The 23,864-nt window shown below is 46.7% G+C and overlaps 2 protein-coding genes across 3 annotated transcripts in view; both read left to right on the top strand.

Annotated features, from left to right (window-relative positions):
- LOC121000616 (zinc finger protein 436-like) overlaps window positions 1-23,864 on the top strand; it is a 684,763-nt gene that overhangs the window by 447,475 nt on the left and 213,424 nt on the right. The window lies entirely within an intron of this gene.
- Window positions 1-23,864, top strand: part of CDK6 (cyclin dependent kinase 6) — a 163,887-nt gene that overhangs the window by 67,021 nt on the left and 73,002 nt on the right. Inside the window, exon 4 of the mRNA XM_040431178.1 lies at window positions 7,041-7,208. Within this exon, the coding sequence (XP_040287112.1) occupies window positions 7,041-7,208 (168 nt within the window). The remainder of the gene's footprint in view (window positions 1-7,040; window positions 7,209-23,864) is intronic.

The following is a 23,864-nucleotide window of genomic DNA, read 5'->3' as shown; positions in this document are numbered from 1 at the left end:
GAAGGAAGTTCACCACTGGGCATGCCTGCAGTCATCTCAGAACTGGAAGACAGCATTAAAGGGGTTTTCCGGGGTTTTCACAGGTGCCTGCAGCCTGCCTCTGCCATGGAAAGAATTATACTTACCTACTAGTTGATGCTCTGGTCCTGCGTGCTGGTTTTCGTGTGTCCATCTTCCGGTCTATGTCTTGTTTAACCACCTAGTGACCACCCATGTGTTTACGGCCGTCACTAAGGGGCTTTAGGCTGGGCCGCTTTTTTACTGCGGCCCAGTCTAAGCGCTGCACAGGTCCCCCGTGCAGCGGGGAGAGGGGCCCTGCTCTAACAGCTTGGACCGGCAGGAGTGCCGATCCTGGCTGTTTAACACTTTACATGCCGCAGGCAATGGCGCACGCCTCATGTAAAGTGCGGACAGAGGGAGCATGTGTGAAAGGCTACCTGGGGTCTGATGTAGGCCCCAGACAAGCCTTCAGTAATTTCCAACAGGCTGCGCCTCTCTGGCGCAGCCTGCTGGTCAATGTCAGAATAGTATTACCATTAAAATGCAATGCACTATAGGGATAGTGCATTGCATTTCAAAAGCAATCAAAAAGCTGTCTGTTATAGTCCCCTTGTGGGACTCTTAAGTGGTCAAAAAAGTAAAAAAAACTCATTCAATAAAAAATTACATTAAAAATAACTTTTGTTTTTCATTGAAAATAAGCTTTTCAATGAAACATATAGCAAAAAAAAAATTTAAATCTTCCCCATATGTTTGGTATTGCCGAATCCGTAACGACCCGGACTACATAAATATCATGTAAATTATCCGCTACGGTGAACGGCGTAAAAATTTTTTTTTATAAGAAAGACAGAATTGCTAATTTATTATTAGTTGTAATAACAAGCGATCAAAAAGAGCCTTTTACTCCAAAAAGATACCAATGAAAAATACGAGTCGTCCCGCAAAAATCAAGCCCTCACACAACTCCATAGAGGAAAAATAAAAAAGTTATGGGTCTTGGGAAGCGACAATGCAAAAACTTTTTTTTTCTTTAAAAAAAAAAGGGGGTTTTATTGCAAAAAAAGTAGTAAAATGTAAAAAAACCTATATGTATTTGGTATCACTGTAATCGTACTGACCCAGAGAATAAAGATATTATGTTATTTATACCGAAAAATGAACGCCGTAAAATTTATAACGGAAAAACGCAGTGGCAGTATTGCTGTTTTTCCCATCTCCCTCCCAGAAAGAGTTAAAGGGGTTCTGCAGTTTGTTTAAACTGATGATCTATCCTCTGGATACATCATCAGCATCTGATCGGTGGGGGTCCGACACTCGGGACCCCCGCCGATCAGCTGTTTAAGAAGGTAGCGGCCTCTCACTGTTTGCCGCTGGCCCAGTGACGTCACGACTTGTATCAACTGGCCTGGACGGGGCTATGTTCCATTCAAGGGAACAGAGCTTATCCGCCCCCAGGCCAGTTGATACAAGTCGTGATGTCACTGGGCCTGCGGTAAACAGTAAGAAGGCTGCGGCGCTCCTGGAGCGCCGCTGCCTTCTCAAACAGCTGATCGACAGGGGTCCCGGGGGTCGGACCCCCACCGATCAGATGCTGATGATCTATCCAGAGGATAGATCATCAGTTTAAACAAACTGCAAAACCCCTTTAATAAAAGTTAATCAGAAAGTTATGAGTACCCCAAAATGGCGCCATTAAAAACTGCCTGTCCTGCAAAAAACAAGCCCTCATAAAACTAAATAGACGGAGAAAAAAAAAAAGTTATAGCTCTTGGAACGCGACAATGAAAAAAGGAAGAAAAACGCTGGGTCAGTAAAGCCCAAAGCAGGCTGGTCACTAAGGGGTTAATTTGGCACAAGCAAACAATCACTGCTGTATCCTGTCATTGGCTGCTATGGAGCAGATGATCATGCCCATATAAATCTTTCCATAGCAGAAGCAGGCTATGGGCACCTAGGAAAAAGTTATTTAGACAAACCCTTTAAAGGATAACTCTCATAATTTTTTTTTATTTGCTAGTTTATTAGAGCTAGGCCTGTATACCTGAGTTAGTCTGTCAATGATTGTCAGAAGATCTGTAATTACCTTATAATAAAAGCTTTCATTAAAGGGGTTGTTCGGGTCCAGAGCTGAAGCCGACATCCCTCCATTTTCACCCAGGCAGCCCCCCTGACTTGAGTATCGGAGCAGTTCATGCTCCGATGCTCTCCTTTGCCCTGAGCTAAATCGCGCAGGGCAAAGGCAGTTTTTGAAGATCCGGTGATGTACCGGGGCTCTCCATGGGGCCAGGAAGCCCGGTGACGTCACCGGCACTGATGGGCGGGATTTAGCGCTGCCCTAGCCAGTAAAACGGCTAGGGCAGCGCTAAAGCCCGCCCATCAGAGCCGGTGACGTCACTGAACACAACTTCCGCCCGGCAGTGTGTTATTGAAAACAAAAGAGACTTTGCCCTGCGCGATTTAGAGCAGGGCAAGGGAACGCATCGGAGCATGAGATGCTCCGATACTAGGCTCAGGGGGGCTGCCTGGGTGAAAATAAGGGTATGTCCGGGTTCAGCTCTGAACCTGGACAACCCCTTTAATGGCCTCTGTCCCTTTCCACTCCTCCCTTAAAAGACCGTTGCTAAGGCTTGTCTGTCTTCCTTTTAGAATAAGCAGAAGACGGAGGGGCGGTCCTACACACTGCATGCCTGCATTAGGCTTCAGAGTGAGGAGGCGTGTCTCTCATTAATCCAATCTGATTGGCTGGCAGGGAGCTGCTGGCTACAGCAAGTGTGTATGGGAAGTGAGGGAAAGCAGTTTTGGCCTCAGAGAACTGGCAGAGGAGCCATCTTGAGAACATCCTCATATTGTAAATGTTTAAGCAGCCGTAACTAAGGGAAAAATTAAAAGAAAACAGTGGTATGTGAAGAAACTAAAGATTGCTTTATGCATAATGCTGCTGTAGCAGTAACATATGCTAAAAATGATTTTTTGATGAAAACATGACTGTTACCCTTTAAGGCAAGCACTGATTATAGCAGCTACACTTTTGCATGTTTCTTTTATTCCCTTTTAGACTTGCACACGTTTCTCTGCAATTCCAGAACATACATATAGAGCTTTTCTAAAATTTTCTGATTACAAATGCATAGATTTCTTACAATTAGTAAGTGTATACCAGTGTTTTCCAGTTTTTAAATTTAGTGCATTACATATATACTTACAGGAATTTGGAAAATTTCTGAAATTCTATTCCAATAAATATGGTTTAAGTTCTAACAAAGTAGCCTTATTACTTACATGATAGGGAGAAAAAAAACGATGTTACAATTTTACTACAGTAAATTATTTGCCATTTATGAAGGAGTTGGGGTCAGCACTGGAGTTGGGGTCAGCACTTTGGCTGACCGACTGCACAGTCCTAATTACAGCCATTCCTGCCGTGTAGTAGATTAGTAGTACAGTAAACATAACCTTCAGAGGGCAGCAAGTATGGTTCTGGTCCGAAGTTCTGGATTTCTTTTCTGGTGGCCTCTGTTGGTCTTCTTGAATGTAGACAGGGAGTTCATGAAACACTGTAAAGACTGATCATGAGGTTCAAAACCCTAATGAAGGGACACGTCATAAGTACATGGTCTAGTGGTCAGGAACACTCAGAGTTAAAGAAACCTAATTTACCATGTAGTGCAGTTCTGACACATGGGGACATTAACCATCCGTGTTGCCGACCTGACAGCTTATGTCATTTCAGCTCCTCATTTGACTAATCTAGTGATTAAGTTGCATCCTGTATTATACTCCAGAGCTGCACTCACTATTCTGCTGGTGCAGTCACTGTGTACATACATTACTTATCCTATAATAATTCCGAGTTCCATCCTGTATAAGGGTCCATTCACACGTCCGCAAATGGGTCCGCATCCGTTCTGCAATATCGGGAACGGGTGCGGACCCATCAATTCTCTATGGGGCCGGAAGAGATGCGGAGAGCATACTATGTGCCCTCTGCATCCGCATTTCCGGAGCGCGGGCCTGAACTTTCGGGCTTCGGCCCCCCAAAAAAATAGAACATGTCCTATTCTTGTCCGCAATTGCGGACAAGAATAGGCAGTTCTATGGGGGTGCCGGCCTGGTGTATTGCGGATCCGCAATACACTACGGACGTGTGAATAGACCCTTACACTCCAGAGCTGCACTCATTCTGCTGGGGCAGTCACTGTGTACATACATTACATTTCTTATCCTGTACTGATCCTGAGTTACATCCTGTATTATACTCCAGAGCTGCACTCACTATTCTGCTGGAGCAGTCACTGTGTACATACATTACATTACTTATCCTGTACTGATCCTCAGTTACATCCTGCATTATACTCCAGAGCTGCACTCACTATACTGCTGGGGCAGTCACTGTGTACATACATTACATTACTTATCCTGTACTGATCCTGAGTTACATCCTGTATTATACTCCAGAGCTGCACTCACTATTCTGCTGGTGCAGTCACTGTGTATATACATTACATTACTTATCCTGTACTGATCCTGAGTTACATCCTGCATTATACTCCAGAGCTGCACTCACTATACTGCTGGGGCAGTCACTGTGTACATACATTACATTACTTATCCTGTACTGATCCTGAGTTACATCCTGCATTATACTCCAGAGCTGCACTCACTATTCTGCTGTGGCAGTCACTGTGTACATCCATACAATGATACCGGTAAGCTCAGACATTTTCTCTATGTTCTTTTGTGTTTATCAAGTAGGTTTTGGACGTTATTGGGGGTCTGCGCAAACTACAAAGGGGTTAAAACAACTTTCTTTGGAGCAGTTGCTAACCTTTTCCCTCTGTGACTGCGAGGCATTGTTTTATCTCTTTAATCAGCGACCAGCTGGCATGTCAGTGAATAGCGCTGTGGGCCCCTGGCCACGTTTCATGTGAGGTCTTGGCTGGGTGGCCAAGCAGGCAGCCCGCATCCAGTGTCATCGCTATTCACGGCTATTGGCACAGCAGTGTCCCCATTAATTTCGGCTTGTCACATGCTGTCATGCAAGTTACACCAGAGAGGAAATGACCGTTAAAAGAGAAAAAAAAAGAAAAAAAACTTGCCGGGCTCTTCCAGACATTATCTCTGAGGTTAGACAAGCTTCTATCCAGTCACAGCTGCAGGAAAGGGGAGCCAAAGACGCCAGCCCCATGTTATAACGTACCCTTCCTGCCCGCCCGCCCGCAGCTTCTCTTATCAACATCTGCCACATTGAGGTCCCTCACACCACCACTTACAGAAGGGATATTCCATTTTCCGGAGCTGTAGTTCATTCATTGCTGTGACTACACGTGAAGCCCGCTCCTCACTGTCTTATCGGTTATAGTATTTATAAAAATAGCTAGTTTATGGTGGATCTGAGACCTCTGGGGGAAGGGTGGCAGTAAATTCTACTCCACCAGTTATGTGATGGCAGCTAATGAAGGCGTGGGCTGTGTCTTCCATGATGGCAGCTAAGTTTAAAGGGCTCATGCTAAGATTTAGACTGGCCCCCAAACCAGTGAAGCAGGGGTGCACCACCAATGAGGCCAGGTGAGGCGATCGCCTCAGGCAGCACCAGGTAGGAGCAAGAGGGGGGCAGCGGAAGGGTAGATCAGTTCCCCTGGTATCAATGGAGAGGTGGTCGAGAATGCGTGATGCCATGTCCTTCATCTCCATGGCAGTCAACGTCTCTTTGGCAGAGATGAATGGCGTACAGTGTGCAAGCTCCACTATTGCACGTTAAAGGGCGCTCCAAGATTTTATAACTGATGACTTATCCTCTGGATAGGTCATTAGTATCTGATCGGTGGGGATCCGACACACCCAGGAACCCCCCCTCCGATCAGCTGTTTGAGAAGGCACCAACGGTGCAGTCTTCTCGGTGCTCACCAAGCACAGCGCCGTACATTGTATAGTGGCCGTGCTTGGTATGGCGGTCAGCCCCATATGGCTGCTCCTAGGCCACGTGACCAATGAATGTGTCTTCACTGGCCAAGGAAAAGCTAAGATAAGGCCACCGCGCTCACAGGAGCGCCAGTGCCTTCTCAAATAGCTGATCGGCGGGGGTTTCAGGTGTTGGACCCCCACCCATCAGATATTGATGGCCTATCCTCAGGATAGGTCATCGCTATCATATCGGTGGAGATCCAGTTCCCAAAATCCCCACCAGTCAGCTGTTTGCGGAAGCTTCTGATGCCGGAAACTGCGCAGTGGATGGAGCCAGAAGCAGAAGGTGCCATCGACTGTTTAGTGGCCATGCTAGGGTACTACAGCTCAGCTCCCATTCGTCTGAAACGGAAACAACACAGAGGACGAAGCCTTCTGCTTCTGGCTCCATCCACTGTGTAGTTTCTGACCACACCAGCTAATTGGTGGGGATTGTGAGGTTACAGACTCCCACCTATCGGATATTGATGACCTATCTTGAGGGTAGGCCATAAGTATCTAAGTTATGGAAAACCTTTTTAATACAGAGAAATACAGCCCCCCCCCCCCATCAAATCTTTGCGCAACTATAAAAATACTTGTGAAATGTTTCCCGTTCTTTAAAGGAAAGAAAAGAGCTGATAGCCTTAAGATACAATATATTACAAAGTTTCTTCTATTCGCCTGTTCTGTTGATTTGTGTGACACGACAATGACCATTGAACAGTGACTGACCCGACACATAACAAGCTGATCGCTCTGGGTCTGGCTATTGAAACCCCCTCTATTATTGCTGCGGAGGCCAACCACGTAGGAAGGGCACATGAATAGGGAATATTATCACGAGACGCCCCCTTTTATGACTTTTGGATGTTGTTTGTTGCGATATTTGGGATTTCCTTTTGTAATTAGAAAAAAATGCAGTAAATATTCTGCTTATAATTACTTATAATTAGGGAATAACTTAAACTGATCCACGGCAGTCCAGTGTTAGTGGTCTCTCTTGGATTCTCATCATTATCCAGTGGGCACACAAAAAGGGTCCTTAACGTTTTATAGTGAATTTGAGTTGAATCTTTATCTTCTTATTTTCTTAGGACATGATGCATCAGCTTCTTCAAGGACTGGACTTTCTCCATTCACACAGAGTAGTACATCGAGACCTCAAGCCTCAGAACATTCTGGTCACTAGCAATGGACAGATAAAGTTAGCAGACTTTGGCCTGGCCAGGATCTACAGCTTCCAGATGGCACTTACGTCAGTGGTAGGTTACATGTATACTTTTGTTTATATGTATGGTGCCTATAGGACAATGTCTTCACCCCTACCAGGACAAGATTCCCACTATTTTTCTTACATGCTATCATTACCATTTTGTATCATTATTTGATTTTCTTGCCTTATTCTGGTTCTGAACATTATATATGGGAAATAAGTAAACTTCAAGAAAAATTGAATTCATGAGGACGAGTACATGTCACTGAACTCCAAGTGGAAATCTTCTTTATCATATATAATACATGTACAATATTCCTTATATTACAAACCTTATTATGATGTTCTGCAGCAGCTGGTATGTGTATTATGAGGTTCTGCAGCAGCTGGGGTGTGTATTATGAGGTTCTGCAGCAGCTGAGGTGTGTATCACAAGGTTCTGCAGCATCTGAGGTGTGTATTATGAGGTTCTGCAGCAGATGAGGTGTGTATTATGAGGTTCTGCAGCAGCTGAGGTGTGTATTATGAGGTTTTGCAGCAGCTGAGGTGTGTGTTATGAGGTTCTGCAGCAGCTGAGGTGTGTATTATGAGGTTCTGCAGCAGCTGAGGTGTGTATTATGAGGTTCTGCAGCAGCTGAGGTGTGTGTTATGAGGTTCTGCAGCAGCTGAGGTGTGTATTATGAGGTTCTGCAGCAGCTGAGGTGTGTATCACAAGGTTTTTTCGGCATCTGAGGTGTGTATTATGAGGTTCTGCAGCAGCTGAGGTGTGTATTATGAGGTTCTGCAGCAGCTGAGGTGTGTGTTATGAGGTTCTGCAGCAGCTGAGGTGTGTATCACAAGGTTCTGCAGCATCTGAGGTGTGTATCACGAGGTTCTGCAGCAGCTGAGGTGTGTATTATGAGGTTCTGCAGCAGCTGAGGTGTGTATTATGAGGTTCTGCAGCAGCTGAGGTGTGTATTATGAGGTTCTGCAGCAGCTGAGGTGTGTATTATGAGGTTCTGCAGCAGCTGAGGTGTGTATCACAAGGTTCTTCGGCATCTGAGGTGTGTATTATGAGGTTCTGCAGCAGCTGAGGTGTGTATTATGAGGTTCTGCAGCAGCTGAGGTGTGTGTTATGAGGTTCTGCAGCAGCTGAGGTGTGTATCACAAGGTTCTGCAGCATCTGAGGTGTGTATTATGAGGTTCTGCAGCAGCTGAGGTGTGTATTATGAGGTTCCTCAGCAGCTGAGGTGTGTATTATGAGGTTCCTCAGCAGCTGAGGTGTGTATTATGAGGTTCTGCAGTAGCTGAGGTGCGTATTATGAGGTTCCTCAGCAGCTGAGGTGTGTATTATGATGTTCTGCAGCAGCTGAGGTGTGTATTATGAGGTTCTGCAGCAGCTGAGGTGTGTATTATGAGGTTCTGCAGTAGCTGAGGTGTGTATTATGAGGTTCTGCAGTAGCTGAGGTGTGTATTATGAGGTTCCTCAGCAGCTGAGGTGTGTATTATGAGGTTCTTCAGCAGCTGAGTTATGTATAATGAGGTTCTGCAGCAGCTGAGGTGCGTATTATGAGGTTCCTCAGCAGCTGAGGTGTGTATTATGATGTTCTGCAGCAGCTGAGGTGTGTATTATGAGGTTCTGCAGCAGCTGAGGTGTGTATTATGAGGTTCTGCAGTAGCTGAGGTGTGTATTATGAGGTTCTGCAGTAGCTGAGGTGCGTATTATGAGGTTCCTCAGCAGCTGAGGTGTGTATTATGAGGTTCTGCAGCAGCTGAGTTATGTATAATGAGGTTCTGCAGCAGCTGAGGTGCGTATTATGAGGTTCCTCAGCAGCTGAGGTGTGTATGATGAGGTTCAGCCACACAGAGATCTTGTTCAGACGACAGGTTTCGCTCCCAAATATTGCAGTGTAGCAGGCAACCATAGAAATTAATGGGGGTCACAGTGCAACTTGCACCTTTGCTGCAAACAAGACCCCAGAATCACAAAAAAAAATCCAGCAGGGTTGGAATTTCTGCACTTCTGGGGTCGTGGCAGACATGCAAGTCGTGCTGCGACCTCATTCATTTCCATGGCTGCACTGCTACACTGTTATACTTGGGCTCAACACCTGGCACAGGAACATCATCGCCATGTAGCCAAACCCTTTGTGGCGGGTCCAGCAGATTCATTCGAACGACTGCATGAAATACTACATTTGCCCAGTGGTGGCCGCTATAGTATAAACTGCTACTTTGCCTGTTTGCCAAGTTTCTCCAGACCCACAATTATTAGCTGATCACAGGGGTCGGGGGTGTCTGTGACGATAACATCTTTTCATGTTTTTGCAGCAGTATTAAAGCGGTCCTCCAGTAATTAAGATAATGAAAATACTTAAATATTACTTTACTATAAATATATTCCCAAATACCTTTCATTAGTTATAATGGCTCATTTTGTCTGGGGAGCAATTATTAGAAGAAATAAAATTGCCGCCGTCCTATTAGTACAATGAAAACCTGTCCTAATCACACAGGAGGGCAAGTTACTTCACAACACTGAACTGAAGAGCCGCCTCATCCTCCTCTCTGCTCTGCTTGTCAGGGATTATGATCCTGAGTACAGATGAGAAGATCTTCCGCTGAATCTCTGTAGGAATGGAGTTCATGAGGAAACATGAATTACAAAGAGGAGGGACAGGACAGACTGTGATAATGGAGACTGCATACAAGAGCTGCTGCTCATCAGCCACAACCCACCTCCTCTCTGTACTTCTTCATGTTTCCTCATGAACTCCATTCCTACATTCAGCGGAAGATCTTCTCATCTGTACTCAGGATCATAATCCCTGACAAGCAGAGCAGAGAGGAGGATGAGACACCTCTTCAGTTCAGTGTTGTGAAGTAACTTGCCCTCCTGTGTGATTAGGACAGGTTTTGTTTGTACTAATAGGACGGTCGCCATTTTATTGCTTCTAATAATTGCTCCCCAGACAAAATGAGCCATTATAATAACTAATAAAAGGTATTTGAGAATATATTTATAGTAAAGTAATATTTAAGTATTTTCATTTTCTTGCAAAAACTATGAAAATATGTTATCGTCACAGACACCCCCTTCCCCTGTGATCAGCTAATAATTGTGGGTCTGGATAAACTTAGATTCAGCTGAAGATTTTATCAGCTGTATTCAGGATCATAATCCCTGACAAGCAGAGCAGAGAGGAGGATGTGGCGGCTCTTTACCTCAGTGTTGTGAAGTAACATGTCCTCCTGTGTGATTAGGACAGGTTCTGTATGCACTAATAGGACGGCAGCCATTTTATTTCTCCTAATGATTGTTCCCCAGACAAAATGAGCCATTATAACTAATGAAAGGTATTTGGGAATATATTTATAATAAAGTAATATTTAGGTATTTTTAGTAATTTTATTTTAATTCCCAGAGAACCCCTTTAACCATAACTCCTATTACTATAGTTTTGCTGTATTTTAGAATATAATAATCATTCGCAAAAACGGTCGCCTCTTCTTAGTCATAGGTACTTTCAGAATGATATAGTTCATCAGATATAGGACATGGCATTTCTAGAATGAATCATTACAGGTCACTTAGATCTAAGTCTTAACCACGCAGAGCATGGAGCGTGACTCCTGAACGGCACAGATGACTCCTGCACAACCCAACGCCCAACGTAGTTATTCACAGCCCTGTGTTAGCCCCCCCTAGTGTCAGGTTGTTAAAGCGTACCCACCCAGGGCTGTGGCTAAGGCGAGCTAGTAGAGCATGTGTCCTGGGTGTCAGGGGTGGCACTGACAAGCCTTGATCAGGGTTTTTAGATACAGGACTAGGGCAGTGAACAGAATCTTGAAAGCCTAGCCATGACTATAAGGCTCCATTTACACGATCGGATCAACACGGACACCGGCCATGTGCACCCCGCATCACGGTGCGGACACATTGACTTCAATGTGTCCGCAATCTGCATGTTGCGGGCAAAGATAGGACATGCCCCATCTTTTGCGCAGCGGCTGCACAGACTCGGAAGCTCACGGAAGCCCTCAAAGTCAATGAGTCCGCACAGCGATGCAGGGTGCAGTTTGCGGTCCACAAAACGAACAGGGTCGTGTTAGTGAGATTTCAATCAGTAGTACATGTCGATGCTTGAAACTTGTGGAGCATCTACATGGATATCACGTGCATCAGGTAAGGCGTGCTGCACGGTTTGGATGTGGGTTCCAGCTTGGTCCACCCAAAAAGTTTAATACCTCAACTGACATGTCTGTTTTGAAAACTACCATATTTTTCGCTTTATAAGACGCACCTCACGTTTTAGAGAAGGAAAATAAGAAAAAAATATTTTTCATCAGACCTGACATCAGATCCGCAGATCAGACCCCCATATCAGATCCTCAGATCAGACCCCCAAATCAGATCCTCAGATCAGACCCCCATATCAGGAACTCAAGATCAGACACCCATCAGACCACCATGTCAGACCCCATCAGACCTCCGATCAGACTTCCATGCCAGACCCCTATCAGACCTCCATGTCAGACCCCATCAGACCTCCGATCAGACTTCCATGCCAGTCCCCTATCAGATCTCCATGTCAGATCCTCAGATCAGACCCCCATATCAGATCCTCAGATCAGACCCCCAAATCAGGAACTCAGTTCAGATCCCCATATCAGGAACTCAAGATCAGACACCCATCAGACCTCCATGTCAGACCCTATCAGACCTCTGATCAGACTTCCATGCCAGACCCCTATCAGACCTCCATGTCAGACCCCTATCAGACCTCAGATCAGACTTCCATGCCAGTCCCCTATCAGATCTCCATGTCAGATCCTCAGATCAGACCCCCATATCAGATCCTCAGATCAGACCCCCATATCAGGAACTCAAGATCAGACACCCATCAGACCTCCATGTCAGACCCCATCAGACCTCCGATCAGACTTCCATGCCAGACCCCCTATAAGAACCTTATCAGACCTCAGATCAGACTTCCATGCCAGACCTCTATCAGACCTCCATGTCAGACCCCTATCAGACCTCAGATCAGACTTCCGTGCCAGACCCCCATATCAGATCCTCAGATCAGACCCCCATATCAGATCCTCAGATCAGACCCCCATATCAGGAACTCAAGATCAGACACCCATCAGACCTCCATGTCAGACCCCATCAGACCTCCGTGTCAGACCCCATCAGACCTCCATGTCAGACCCCATCAGACCTCAGATCAGACTTCCATGCCAGACCCCTATTAGATCTTCATGTCAGACCCCCATCAGGCCACAGATCAGACTTCTATGCCAGACCTCAGAGATCAGAGATAAAATAAAGAACTTAATTTACCTCTCCTGCTCCGCCGCTCCTCTCCTGCACGGTTACCTGACTGCGCGCAGCATCGAGTCATAGTGCACACACTACGTCCTGACGGTGTACAGCGCAGCCCCAGATAAGAGGACAAGGGAGTCCCAGCAGCGCTCATAGCGCTTCACCTGCTCCCTGCACCTGATGCATACTAGTGAGCGCTTTTGGGGGAAAAAAGTCCATCTTATAAAGCGAAAAATACGATACTTGCATTCCCCGTGTGCTGTGCCATTCCTGTATTATTCCTGCTAGAAGTTTTATACAAATGAAGGTCTAGATGGGTGTTGCCAGCAGTTGGGGGGGGGGGGGGGGCCCTGCACAGTCTTACACTGGCAGCAGCGATTGGATAGGGTCAGACTGTGCAGGGACACCCCCCCACCCCAAAGTGGTTACACCCATCTGGACCTTAAGTGCAAACTGCTAGTAATTCATTCATAACTTCTAGCAGGAATAATAAAGAAACACTAGATGCTCCAGAATTATTATTGATGTCATACAGTTTCCATTAGTTGACAGCAAACAGAGAAATATGTGAATAATTGAAGTCACATAACCTTTTTTGTAAATAATAATAACATTAGTATAAAGAAAACATTCTAGTACTTACCTGTTCAAGCCCCCCGCCAATCCATTTCCGCCGCTCTGGTGGTCACTGCTGGTCTCTGTTTACTTTCCTGCAGTGATGATGCGCCCATGTGACGCTTGCATGTACGGACCCAGTCTGCTGAGGCCAGTGATTGGCTGCTGTGGTCACTCACGTGTACAGAACAAAATCACTGCAGGACAAGTAAGCAGAGAATGATGGGACCACCAGGGCAGCGTCGCTGGATCTGTGGGGGATTGCACAGCTAAATATTGTTTTTTTTTTCTTTTCTTTTCTGTCAGGGCATCTGTCAGCAGACTTGTACCTATGAAACTGGTTGCATGTGCGCTTGGCAGCTGAAGGCATCTATGTTGGTCCCATGTTCATAAGTGTCCGCATTGCTGAGAAAAAGGATGTTTTTATATATGCAAATGAGCCTCTAGGAGCAACAGGGGCGTTACCATTACACCTAGAGGCTCTGCTCTCTTTGCAATGGCGACGACCTCTGCACTTTGATTGACAGGACCAGCCAGTGTAAATGTGAATCAATCATAGTGCAGAGGGCACTTCAGTTGCAGAGAGAGCAGAGCCCCTTGGAGTAATGGTAACGCCCCCATTGCTCCTAATGTCTTATTTGCATATATTAAAACTTAAAAAAAAAATCGCAGCAATGCGGGCACATATGAACATAGGACCAACACAGATTACTTCAGCTGCCAAGCGCACGTGTAACAGGTCAGCCAGTGTCATAGGGACAAAACTGCTGACAGATGCCCTTTATGCAGAGAGCTCCCTCTAGTGGTAGCTGCAGACAGATAGAATTTTATTATTTAAAAAGGGTTCTACCAAGTATAAAAGTTGGGGCTTATGCACACGACCATATGTATTTTGCGGTCAGCAAAAAATATGCGCACGTTCTGTATTTTGCGGAACGGACCCCTAATAGAACAGTCTTATCCTTGTCCATGATGCGAACAATAATAGGACATGTTCTATTTCTTTGCTGAACGTACATACGGAAAGCACATGGTGTCATGTTTTTTTTACGGACCCACTGAAATGAATGATTCTGTACACGGTCTGCAAAAAAAAAACGGAACGGACATAGAAAGAAAATACGTTCGTGTGCATGAGCCCTAAAATACCTCTGTACATGATATTAGGGTAATTATTGCCCCTCTGTGATGACCCCCTCTGTGGTCACAGTCAGCATTCCTCACATGTTATTATATATTTCTGCACGGCTCTGCACATGGCTGTTAACCCTCTCCTGCCTGCATGTTTGACGTGCACCAGCAAATACCAGGAGACTGGAATAGGGCGAGTTCTGTGCAGCGTATCAGTTCTTGTGGGAAAATATGCTCCAGCGAGTTACTGGCACCAGCGCTGGAATGTGGCATTTCTAAGCACCTTTTTACAGTGGGAAGGAATTACTGAAGAATAAACAATCCCGCAGCGCTAATCGGACCGCGGTAATCGCATAACCCGGGAGCCACTCATTGCCAGTTATGTGCAGAATGCGGTATGAATGTACATGGTCACTGACTGTAGCGTCTAGTGGACTCTGTTCACAATGCTCCTTTACACCGGAGGAATCTCATTCTGCATCTGATGTCTGAAGGTTCTCTTGAATAGTGGCAAATGGGGCTCAACAATTTAATTTGGCTAATAAATTTAGGAGCCAATGTTTTTTTTTAAATAGAGATCAATTTTTTCTTACAGCTTGCATCCGCCACTAGAGGGAGCTCAGGGCATTCTATGTTAATATTGTGGTCAATATATAACACTATGACAATTTTTATGCTTGATTAAACAGTTGCCTATAAAGGGGCATGGCTTAAAATGCACAAAAATTGCACCAATATTCTGTAGTATGGAAAGTGCTTAACGTATCTAAGTAAACACTGCCACCGGTCAGTCCACAGTCTAGTGTAAACACTGCCACCGGTCAGTCCACAGTCTAGTGTAAACACTGCCACCGGTCAGTCCACAGTCTAGTGTAAACACTGCCACCGGTCAGTCCACAGTCTAGTGTAAACACTGCCACCGGTCAGTCCACAGTCTAGTGTAAACACTGCCATCGGTCAGTCCACAGTCTAGTGTAAACACTGCCACCAGTCAGTACACAGTCTAGTGTAAACACTGCCACCGGTCAGTCCACAGTCTAGTGTAAACACTGCCACCAGTCAGTCCACAGTCTAGTGTAAACACTGCCACCGGTCAGTCCACAGTCTAGTGTAAACACTGCCACCGGTCAGTCCACAGTCTAGTGTAAACACTGCCACCGGTCAGTCCACAGTCTAGTGTAAACACTGCCACCGGTCAGTCCACAGTCTAGTGTAAACACTGCCACCGGTCAGTCCACAGTCTAGTGTAAACACTGCCACCGGTCAGTCCACAGTCTAGTGTAAACACTGCCACCGGTCAGTCCACAGTCTAGTGTAAACACTGCCACCGGTCAGTCCACAGTCTAGTGTAAACACTGCCACCGGTCAGTCCACAGTCTAGTGTAAACACGGCCACCGGTCAGTCCACAGTCTAGTGTAAACACTGCCACCAGTCAGTCCACAGTCTAGTGTAAACATTGCCACCGGTCAGTCCACAGTCTAGTGTAAACACGGCCACCAGTCAGTCCACAGTCTAGTGTAAACACTGCCACCGGTCAGTCCACAGTCTAGTGTAAACACTGCCACCGGTCAGTCCACAGTCTAGTGTAAACACTGCCACCGGTCAGTCCACAGTCTAGTGTAAACACTGCCACCGGTCAGTCCACAGTCTAGTGTAAACACTGCCACCAGTACAGTCCACAGTCTAGTGTAAACACTGCCACCGGTCAGTCCACAGTCTAGTGTAAACACTGCTGCTGCCTATCTTATTATTTTAGATGCATGATTGAGGACTCCAGGGATTTTAAGGGAATATTCCACAACAACACCCAAAAATCAGACCACACAGAAGACACAGCAGAGTCAGGAAATGGGACTAGCAAATAGATAAGATGAAGGGAAACAAGACAGAGACAGGGCAGGACAAGGTCACAGCAGAGCAGACAGGACAAAGGGCCATGAAGAAGATCGGACATGAACTCCCATGACCTAGATACATTGGTGACCGTCAGCCAGGAATGAAGGGCTAGTGACAAATGTTAGTATAGCAGCCACAACCCATAAACCTGACACATCGAGGAAGCCACTTCTTACCCAAAGATTGACTTTCCATAATGGGCGTGGGTGCCCCCCTAGAGAGGTGGAGAGGTGGCATTGCATGCATGGCCCTCTATTCACTTCTTTGTCGAGAATGCTATTTTGGATCTCCCATAGAAGAGAACTGAGATAGCCTCGCATGCGCGGCACCGGCCCATTCACAGCAGCCATGAGATGGGGGTCAGGAGACCCCAGTTTTCCAGATAGGTATGGGTGCCAGAGGTCAGACCAGCGCCTATGTGATGTTTCTGGCATATCCTGCGGATAATTCCATAAATCTCCCAGGTATGTTCAAAGGTGGCGGATGGAATTGCAGGAAGAAAGTACACGGCGTATTTTACAAAAAAATCATTGAGACACTGCAGAAAAAAATGTGCTGTGTAAACCGACCTGCGGTGCGGATCTTCAGTCCTTGGCGTGATAATTTGTCCAGCAGGTTTCACATTGCACAGGGTGAAATCAGTGGCAAATCCACAGCAAAATCTGCAACAAACCAACTTCTAATAATTGTGGATTTTCTGTATGTTTCTCACAGATTATGTTGTGATATCGCACATATTTTATGGTATTTTATGGCCTTGGGACATGTAAACATCACTTTTAAGCATTTTTCATTACATTTTTTATCCACCCTTTTCCCGTGATTTTATTAAAGGGGTTTCCCGGGTGTTTATTACTAATGAACTATCCTTAGGATAGGTCATCAGTACCTGATCGGTGGGGGTTCGACTCCTGGCACCCCTGCCATAGTGCCAGCCACAGTACCTCCATACAGTGCCAGCCACAGTACCTCCATACAGTGCCAGCCACAGTACCGCCAAACAGTGACAGCCCCATCACCTCCATACAGTGCCAGCCACAGTACCTCCAAACAGTGCCAGCCACAGTACCTCCATACAGTGCCAGCCACAGTACCTCCAAACAGTGCCAGCCACAGTACCGCCATACAGTGCCAGCCACAGTACCGCCATACAGTGCCAGCCACAGTACCCCCATACAGTGACAGCCACAGTACCGCCAAACAGTGCCAGCCACAGTACCTCCATACAGTGCCAGCCACAGTACCGCCATACAGTGCCAGCCACAGTACCCCCATACAGTGCCAGCCACAGTACCGCCATACAGTGCCAGCCACAGTACCGCCATACAGTGCCAGCCACAGTACCGCCATACAGTGCCAGCCACAGTACCCCCATACAGTGACAGCCACAGTACCCCCATACAGTGACAGCCACAGTACCTCCATACAGTGACAGCCACAGTACCTCCATACAGTGACAGCCACACTACCTCCATACAGTGCCAGCCACAGTACCTCCATACAGTGCCAGCCAAAGTACCTCCATACAGTGCCAGCCACAGTACCTCCATACAGTGCCAGCCACAGTACCTCCATACAGTGCCAGCCACAGTACCTCCATACAGTGCCAGCCACAGTACCTCCATACAGTGCCAGCCAAAGTACCTCCATACAGTGCCAGCCACAGTAACTCCATACAGTGCCAGCCACAGTACCTCCATACAGGGAGTGCAGAATTATTAGGCAAGTTGCATTTTTGAGGATTAATTTTATTATTGAACAACAACCATGTTCTCAATGAACCCAAAAAACTCATTAATATCAAAGCTGAATATTTTTGGAAGTAGTTTTTAGTTTGTTTTTAGTTTTAGCTATTTTAGGGGGATATCTGTGTGTGCAGGTGACTATTACTGTGCATAATTATTAGGCAACTTAACAAAAAACAAATATATACCCATTTCAATTATTTATTTTTACCAGTGAAACCAATATAACATCTCAACATTCACAAATATACATTTCTGACATTCAAAAACAAAACAAAAACAAATCAGTGACCAATATAGCCACCTTTCTTTGCAAGGACACTCAAAAGCCTGCCATCCATGGATTCTGTCAGTGTTTTGATCTGTTCACCATCAACATTGCGTGCAGCAGCAACCACAGCCTCCCAGACACTGTTCAGAAAGGTTTACTGTTTTCCCTCCTTGTAAATCTCACATTTGATGATGGACCACAGGTTCTCAATGGGGTTCAGATCAGGTGAACAAGGAGGCCATGTCATTAGATTTTCTTCTTTTATACCCTTTCTTGCCAGCCACGCTGTGGAGTACTTGGACGCGTGTGATGGAGCATTGTCCTGCATGAAAATCATGTTTTTCTTGAAGGATGCAGACTTCTTCCTGTACCACTGCTTGAAGAAGGTGTCTTCCAGAAACTGGCAGTAGGACTGGGAGTTGAGCTTGACTCCATCCTCAACCCGAAAAGGCCCCACAAGCTCATCTTTGATGATACCAGCCCAAACCAGTACTCCACCTCCACCTTGCTGGCGTCTGAGTCGGACTGGAGCTCTCTGCCCTTTACCAATCCAGCCACGGGCCCATCCATCTGGCCCATCAAGACTCACTCTCATTTCATCAGTCCATAAAACCTTAGAAAAATCAGTCTTGAGATATTTCTTGGCCCAGTCTTGACGTTTCAGCTTGTGTGTCTTGTTCAGTGGTAGTCGTCTTTCAGCCTTTCTTACCTTGGCCATGTCTCTGAGTATTGCACACCTTGTGCTTTTGGGCACTCCAGTGATGTTGCAGCTCTGAAATATGGCCAAACTGGTGGCAAGTGGCATCTTGGCAGCTGCACGCTTGACTTTTCTCAGTTCATGGGCAGTTATTTTGCGCCTTGGTTTTTCCACACGCTTCTTGCGACCCTGTTGACTATTTTGAATGAAACGCTTGATTGTTCGATGATCACGCTTCAGAAGCTTTGCAATTTTAAGAGTGCTGCATCCCTCTGCAAGATATCTCACTATTTTTGACTTTTCTGAGCCTATCAAGTCCTTCTTTTGACCCATTTTGCCAAAGGAAAGGAAGTTGCCTAATAATTATGCACACCTGATATAGGGTGTTGATGTCATTAGACCACACCCCTTCTCATTACAGAGATGCACATCACCTAATATGCTTAATTGGTAGTAGGCTTTCGAGCCGATACAGCTTGGAGTAAGACAACATGCATAAAGAGGATGATGTGGTCAAAATACTCATTTGCCTAATAATTCTGCACTCCCTGTACAGTGCCAGCCACAGTACCTCCATACAGTGCCAGCCACAGTACCTCCATACAGTGCCAGCCACAGTACCTCTATACAGTGACAGCCACAGTACCTCCATACAGTGACAGCCACAGTACCGCCATACAGTGCCAGCCAAAGTACCCCCATACAGTGACAGCCACAGTACCCCCATACAGTGACAGCCACAGTACCCCCATACAGTGACAGCCACAGTACCCCCATAAAGTGACAGCCACAGTACCCCCATACAGTGCCAGCCACAGTACCCCCAAACAGTGCCAGCCACAGTACCTCCATACAGTGCCAGCCACAGTACCTCCAAACAGTGCCAGCCACAGTACCTCCATACAGTGCCAGCCACAGTACCTCCATACAGTGCCAGCCACAGTACCTCCATACCGTGACAGCCACAGTACCGCCAAACAGTGCCAGCCATAGTACCTCCATACAGTGCCAGCCACAGTACCTCCATACAGTGACAGCCACAGTACTTCCATACAGTGACAGCCACAGTACCTCCATACAGTGACAGCCACAGTACCTCCATACAGTGCCAGCCACAGTACCTCCATACAGTGCCAGCCACAGTACCTCCATACAGTGCCAGCCACAGTACCTCCATACAGTGCCAGCCACAGTACCTCCATACAGTGACAGCCACAGTACCTCCATACAGTGACAGCCACAGTACCTCCATACAGTGACAGCCACAGTACCTCCATACAGTGACAGCCACAGTACCTCCATACAGTGCCAGCCACAGTACCTCCATACAGTGCCAGCCACAGTACCTCCATACAGTGCCAGCCACAGTACCTCCATACAGTGCCAGCCACAGTACCTCCATACAGTGCCAGCCACAGTACCGCCATACAGTGCCAGCCACAGTACCGCCATACAGTGCCAGCCACAGTACCTCCATACAGTGCCAGCCACAGTACCTCCATACAGTGCCAGCCACAGTACCTCCATACAGTGCCAGCCACAGTACCTCCATACAGTGCCAGCCACAGTACCTCCATACAGTGCCAGCCACAGTACCTCCATACAGTGACAGCCACAGTACCTCCATACAGTGACAGCCACAGTACCGCCATACAGTGACAGCCAAAGTACCCCCATACAGTGACAGCCACAGTACCCCCATACAGTGACAGCCACAGTACCCCCATACAGTGACAGCCACAGTACCCCCATACAGTGACAGCCACAGTACCCCCATACAGTGCCAGCCACAGTACCCCCAAACAGTGCCAGCCACAGTACCTCCATACAGTGCCAGCCACAGTACCCCCAAACAGTGCCAGCCACAGTACCTCCATACAGTGCCAGCCACAGTACCTCCATACAGTGCCAGCCACAGTACCTCCATACAGTGCCAGCCACAGTACCTCCATACAGTGCCAGCCACAGTACCTCCATACCGTGACAGCCACAGTACCGCCAAACAGTGCCAGCCACAGTACCTCCATACAGTGCCAGCCACAGTACCTCCATACAGTGACAGCCACAGTACTTCCATACAGTGGCAGCCACAGTACCTCCATACAGTGGCAGCCACAGTACCTCCATACAGTGACAGCCACAGTACCTCCATACAGTGCCAGCCACAGTACCTCCATACAGTGCCAGCCACAGTACCTCCATACAGTGCCAGCCACAGTACCTCCATACAGTGCCAGCCACAGTACCTCCATACAGTGACAGCCACAGTACCTCCATACAGTGACAGCCACAGTACCTCCATACAGTGACAGCCACAGTACCTCCATACAGTGACAGCCACACTACCTCCATACAGTGCCAGCCACACTACCTCCATACAGTGCCAGCCACAGTACCTCCATACAGTGCCAGCCACAGTACCGCCATACAGTGCCAGCCACAGTACCGCCATACAGTGCCAGCCACAGTACCTCCATACAGTGCCAGCCACAGTACCTCCATACAGTGCCAGCCACAGTACCTCCATACAGTGCCAGCCACAGTACCTCCATACAGTGCCAGCCACAGTACCTCCATACAGTGCCAGCCACAGTACCTCCATACAGTGCCAGCCACAGTACCGCCATACAGTGCCAGCCACAGTACCGCCATACAGTGCCAGCCACAGTACCGCCATACAGTGCCAGCCACAGTACCGCCATACAGTGCCAGCCACAGTACCGCCATACAGTGCCAGCCACAGTACCGCCATACACTGCCAGCCACAGTACCTCCATACAGTGCCGGCCACAGTACCTTCATCTCTCCTGTCCTAATAATGTGTTACAGTGTTTCAGTGCAGGTCAAATAGGTTTGGATTTCAATCTAAGCTCACAGGGAGCATTGCTCGGACAGGAAGGATTCAGCAGATATATGAGGTCTGTACAGAGTAAAGAGGCTGTTTTCTTTCACTGACAGAAAGCAGAGATTTAGAAATGGCAAGGAACTGAAATACAAAATGTATTAGAAAGTTGCAGAATTTTTCATTACACAGTAACTAAGCTTTTTGTGACTCTCCATTTTAAAGGTATCGGTAGAAACTTTGAAAAGGACCCCAATGCTGTGGCCTGTGATTTACAGGATCGGTGGGGGTTCCAGCAGACTGACCCACTGTTCAGAAATTGATGCCGTATTCTAGCCATTGCTTTGTATGATAGGAGTGCCACTTTAAAGAGTCAAAGAAGACAGCTAAGACGAAGTAGGGGCGTGTCAGAACTAGCTGAGCTTCTGAACCTGATAGAACTGCTTCTGAAGAGCAGAGAAGCTTTGTAAGTGTGATCTCCCCCTGCTTTTCAGCTTTCTGATCTCCATAGAAGAAAGCAAACATAGTGAAAAGTAATAGAAGTGAAGTCACTGCACACAGTACTGGCAGATTGCAGATTGCCCTCTGATTGTGAGAGAAATGCATCATGCTGTGCAAGTGAAACAGAGAATAATATGGCTGAAGAAGACATTATGGAAGCCCAAAAAAGGCCTTCTCCTTCACAATTATGGTTCTACAATTAAGCACAGCCATTATGCAAACTATTTTTGAAAACCCAGGTACTCTTTAAGACCGAGTTCACACCTCCTGGTAGTGGTAGTACGTTTGATTGACCCGCCATCGTTCGCCTTTCATTACCATGCAGTTCGAAGGTATGTTTTTGTTAAAAAGATTCCAGGTAGTGAAAGGGGTTAACATCTCCTTGACCACTAAGGAATCCATTCTGCGCCGAACCTTGGGAGTTCTGGTCTAAAATTATTACAAGCCTTGTTTATTATCACAGATCATAACCCGTGGGTTGGCATCGCTGAATAAGACTATGAAATGCGGCATTCATTGCCGGGGCTGCTGTACAAACCGCATTGTGCATAGATGTGGAGAAGCCAGAGCTTCACAACTTCACCTCCTGCCAGGGCAGGAGGCGCTCGACTCCCCGGTGCTAAGACATCTGCAGACAGATAGTCCTCCGAGGCTTCCACTTTGCATGCACAGACAGCCTTAGTTTACATTGCGGACATCACAGACCGGTCAGCCGGTGGCATGTGAGGTTTGGAACTTAGAGCTTCAACCATAATGAACCCAGCAATGTCCCAGGTTTGCCCAGTTTGGTGTTTATGTGTGATGGCAGAGAACCGCAGCAGCCAGGCCCGACACAGAACGGCTAGTAGATATACATTACCACATAGGATCCCGGCCGGCGAGGGTCAGGAAACCAGGAAATGAGACACTTAGGAACAGAACGTGTGAAAACTGCATTCTGAGTGTGTGAGTGACTGACGCCTTCCATAATGGACCTCACACGTGGAAGTGGAGGTTGTGCTGCCCCTTTAAACCAGTCGGTTGCCTAATTACAGCTAGGCTTTGTTTCACTCAGGGGCAAAGGTCCAGCAGGCCACTCTGGCCCTGTGTCTGAATGCAAAGCCGAAAGGCTTATTGGTGGCCCTCCTGGTACCCAGTCCCGTAGGTTTACGCCCTGAATTGTATGTTCCCCTTCTTAAAAGAAGGTTTCTGCCAAATAGATACCCCAGATATATGCAACAGTATGACTACGCAGCTGCTAACCCTAACCCATTGCATACAGCTCTGGAGTATAATACAGGATGTAACTCAGGATCAGTACAGGATAAGTAATGTAATGTCTGTACACAGTGACTGCACCAGCAGAATAGTGAGTGCAGCTCTGGAGTATAATGCAGGATGTAACTCAGGATCAGTACAGGATAAGTAATGTAATGTATGTATACAGTGACTCCACCAGCAGAATAGTGAGTTCAGCTCTGGAGTATAATACAGGATGTGACTCAGGATCAGTACAGGATAAGTAATTTATGTACACAGTGACTCCACCAGCAGAATAGCGAGTGCAGCTCTGGAGTATAATACAGGATGTAACTCAGGATCAGTACAGGATAAGTAATGTAATGTCTGTACACAGTGACTCCACCAGCAGAATAGTGAGTTCAGCTCTGGAGTATAATACAGGATGTGACTCAGGATCAGTACAGGATAAGTAATGTA

Source organism: Bufo bufo, chromosome 5, assembly GCF_905171765.1.
Source record: "Bufo bufo chromosome 5, aBufBuf1.1, whole genome shotgun sequence".
Lineage (NCBI taxonomy): Eukaryota > Metazoa > Chordata > Amphibia > Anura > Bufonidae > Bufo > Bufo bufo.
This window is presented reverse-complemented; position numbering and strand designations above follow the sequence as displayed.